Raw genomic sequence first — 3,432 nt, 5'->3', positions numbered from 1 at the left:
TATATTTAATCAAAGCATAAGTCAATTTTATTCAAAATTTACAGACATTTTTTTGAAGTGTAAAATGTAAAAAAGTTTAAAAAAAGTTTTTGAAAAAAAATTTTTAAATTGAATTTTTTAAATTTCTGTTTGTTTTTTATTTTTTTTCTCGGCACTTAAAAAAACTAAAATTTCCAAAAGATAATTAATATAAAGATAGTTTGAACTACAAGAGCAAGTACGTGCGACCAAAGATTATAGAATAGATTATAGTATTCTATTATGTTTGGTGCGACCCAGTCGTGCATTTTATTTTATAATATTTTTGCATTAAAAAAAAAAAATACAATTGTTTTTTTGTTGACAAATCAAGTTTTTTTTAAAACAGATCAATGAATTATCTTGAAACTTTGTTTTTATTTATCTAAATAGATTGCTTAACAAATTTGTATATAAGAAAAAATATATTTTTTTAAATTGGCTATAAGCGATTTTCAAATTTTTTTTTTCTAAATATTTTTCAAAAATAACAATATTTTAAGTTTAAATCAATTTTTATTGGAAACTCATCATTCAGCGCAGAGTTAATTGTCTTAATATGCTACACTGGAACTCCAACCAGACTTTAAGTTTGACTTTTTATTCTTCTTACGAAGCATAATTTGAAGAGGTTTAAAATATTCCAAAAATCCTTCAGAACTAACTTTTGGATTTTCAGGAAACATAGCTTCAAGAACCTCATAAAATGGTTTTGCACTTCCTAGTTGCATCATTTCTCTAAGAAAAAAAAAAAAAAAAAATAAGAAAAAAAAAGGTAAAGATTTAATAATTATGTAATAAAATTGCATTTTTGTTTTAACTTACTTTAAGGCATCTCCAGCATCTTTATTTTCAGCTATGTTACATTCATGCAAAGGTTCATCGGGATATTTTCCACTAAGTTCGCATAATTTTTTCTGAATTTGAAAACTCAAAATTTCAGTTGTAAATTCTCTAAAAAAAAAATTATCTTTTAATCTTAAATTTATTTATGTCTTTAAGATGACTTACCGTCCCATTTGATTCGAATTCATTTGTTTGTAAAAATTATAGGGCAAATCATAATTATCAGTTTCGTGTCCGTTTGGTTTCTTTATACCTGCATATTCACTCATAAGATCCCAATAATAATTATTAATGTCTTCCAGTTTAACTTTGTCAGACAATAAATCAGCCATAAGTTTAGTATGAATGAAATCCAATGGAAGATATAATAGATGACGCAATCCCTTTAAAATATAACATTTAAATAAAGTTAAGATTGTGGTATAAAATATCTATTACAAACCATTCTTAAAAGTCTATTCATTTCAATCTTTTTTGTTGAATAAAGATCAAAAAGTAAACCATTATCATTCAAAAACTGATGAGTTGATGCCGAAAGAATCATAGCTTTTCCAATTGCATAATCCAAACTTTGTGGGGCCTTGAAGTAATATGCTGGCAGACCTTTCATTTCCTTGGCATAGTATAAATATCCCAAATTAATGAACGAATCAAAAAAATTTGAAAGGTTTTTGCCAGGACAATACTCCAAATACACATTAGGAGTTCTATAATTGACTCTGGTACGACAATTTTCAGCACCTTCATCATCATATTCATCAACTTCACCATCGTCTTTTTCCGCATACTCATCTTCAATTTTAAACAATTTTATTCGATCTCCCCACAATTTTGATGGATATTTTTTGAATCCCAATTTTCTAAAAAACCTATTTGCAATTTTGTAAAATTCATTGGCATTAAAGCTTTCATCTATCATTTGATCGGTCGAAGGTAAATCTTCGAAATGGTACAATTCTTCAATCAAACTATCGTTTGTCATAATTTGATGTTTAATTTGCTCAAACAAATGATCAGGAATTAAACCATTAGATCCGATTACAGGTGCACCGAATCTATTTCGCAATAAATTCCGAATCAAAGCATGAAGTTCTTTGTAAAGAGGTTGAATTTCCCACATCAAATCCTCCATATCAGTGATGTTGAATCCTCTTGACCAAAATTTCACAGCAGACAAGTCTATTATTATTATTATTATTATATTATTAAGTAGGAATTTTCGTTTGGTAAAAAAAAACAAACCAAGACCACTGTAAACTAGTGATTGGAACTATCGAATAAAAACTATCAAACTATTGATAGTTGTTCATTCACTCGATAGTTTTAAATCATTCATTCATTTAGTTACTATTTTTATTCGAATAGTTTTTTCATTCGATAGTTTTTTATTCGATGGTTTATTCGATAGTTTTTATTTGATATTATTCGATAGTTTTTATTCGATAGTTTTTATTCGAATGAATAAATGAACTATTCGATAGTTCAAATCATTCAGTTACTATAACTATCGATAATTTTAATCATTCGATAGTTCCCATCACTAGTAAACTGATTTTAACTTACCACTCATGTTAGCAGCATCTTTTAATCCCTCGATTGTAAAATTTAGATTATCGTTTGCCCATTCTCCAGTTAATTTTCTCCATGCAGTCCAATAATGTTGCAGTTCCTTTTCGTCCATAGATTTTTCAATTATTTTCAAAACATCAGGCGAATATGGTAGTTTCTCTTTTGTATTTTGATATTTTAAAATTTCTTCATAACTCGTTAAATAATCTAATCCTTTCAATGACTCAAATATCCTTGATTGACGATTCACTCCGATAATATTCTCATCAGCTAATTGTATCAATATTTCAAATGCATACTTTAGCTCTGTGTCTTCAAAGTTTTCAAAGTCAAAAGTTCTAGCATCTTCGACAATTTTATTCACAAATTTTATGTAATTTCGATTAGTTTTGTATTGATTGAGATAAATATCGATTTCATAGTAATTTTCCTTATTAACTAATTCATCGAAAAATGTAAACATTTTATCACTTGTTTCTTTAAGAAAACTTTTAGCTTGAGCTTCATTGGAATTTAAACTTTTGCATTTTACTGTACAAATCTATATAAAAAAAAAAAATATAAATTTGAAAACCATCAAAGATTTATTTTGATTCTCTTACTGATAACACAATTACTCCAAGAGTTGCTAAGTTTGCAAATATTTTTCTAGCCATTGTGATTATTTAGTTATATTTACTAGAACTCTTACATTTCCACTTTACGACTAGGCTTAAATGCAACTGTTTGTTTTAAATAAAAAAATTCTCTTTTTATTCGAATATAAAATTGTAATTCTAAGTCTTATTACATAAAACATGGATTTAAACAAGTAAAGTTACTATCAACGGGGTTTTCCCTTTGAAAAAGCTTTTTATTTATACATTTTTATGAGAATTGGAAAATTTTTCGCTATTAGAGTATTGAATTTACTATGGGAAATTATGCATTTGTAAAAACCAGACATATTGTTTTTATTCGCAAATCTTTTGGTTTTGATTAAATTTGTATGTGTTCTGA

The 3,432-nt window shown here is 26.6% G+C and overlaps 1 protein-coding gene across 1 annotated transcript; it reads right to left on the bottom strand.

Moving 5' to 3' along the window:
* Positions 1-463: 463 nt before the first annotated feature.
* On the bottom strand, positions 464-3,170 carry LOC129916085 (angiotensin-converting enzyme-like). The gene is made up of 6 exons (XM_055995867.1): positions 3,036-3,170; positions 2,428-2,974; positions 1,307-2,043; positions 1,030-1,247; positions 844-972; positions 464-756 (listed from the first exon to the last, which is right to left on the bottom strand). Exons 1-6 carry the CDS (start codon positions 3,087-3,089, stop codon positions 573-575), a joined length of 1,869 nt encoding a protein of 622 aa, XP_055851842.1. The 5' UTR covers positions 3,090-3,170; the 3' UTR covers positions 464-572.
* Between the last annotated feature and the right edge of the window lie 262 nt (positions 3,171-3,432).

This window comes from Episyrphus balteatus, chromosome 3 (assembly GCF_945859705.1).
Source record: "Episyrphus balteatus chromosome 3, idEpiBalt1.1, whole genome shotgun sequence".
NCBI lineage: Eukaryota > Metazoa > Arthropoda > Insecta > Diptera > Syrphidae > Episyrphus > Episyrphus balteatus.
The sequence above is the reverse complement of the archived record's forward strand: the minus strand, read 5'-3'. Positions and strand labels throughout refer to the sequence as shown.

Bases quoted from the DNA above. Each gene is read 5' to 3' on its own strand.
- LOC129916085 (XM_055995867.1), bottom strand. From the start codon at position 3,089: ATGGCTAGAAAAATATTTGCAAACTTAGCAACTCTTGGAGTAATTGTG. The intron at 2,975-3,035 runs GTAAGAGAATCA...TTTTTTATATAG, and splicing joins TTGGAGTAATTGTGTTATCA to ATTTGTACAGTAAAATGCAA. The intron at 973-1,029 runs GTAAGTCATCTT...TTTTTTTTTTAG, and splicing joins AATTCGAATCAAATGGGACG to AGAATTTACAACTGAAATTT.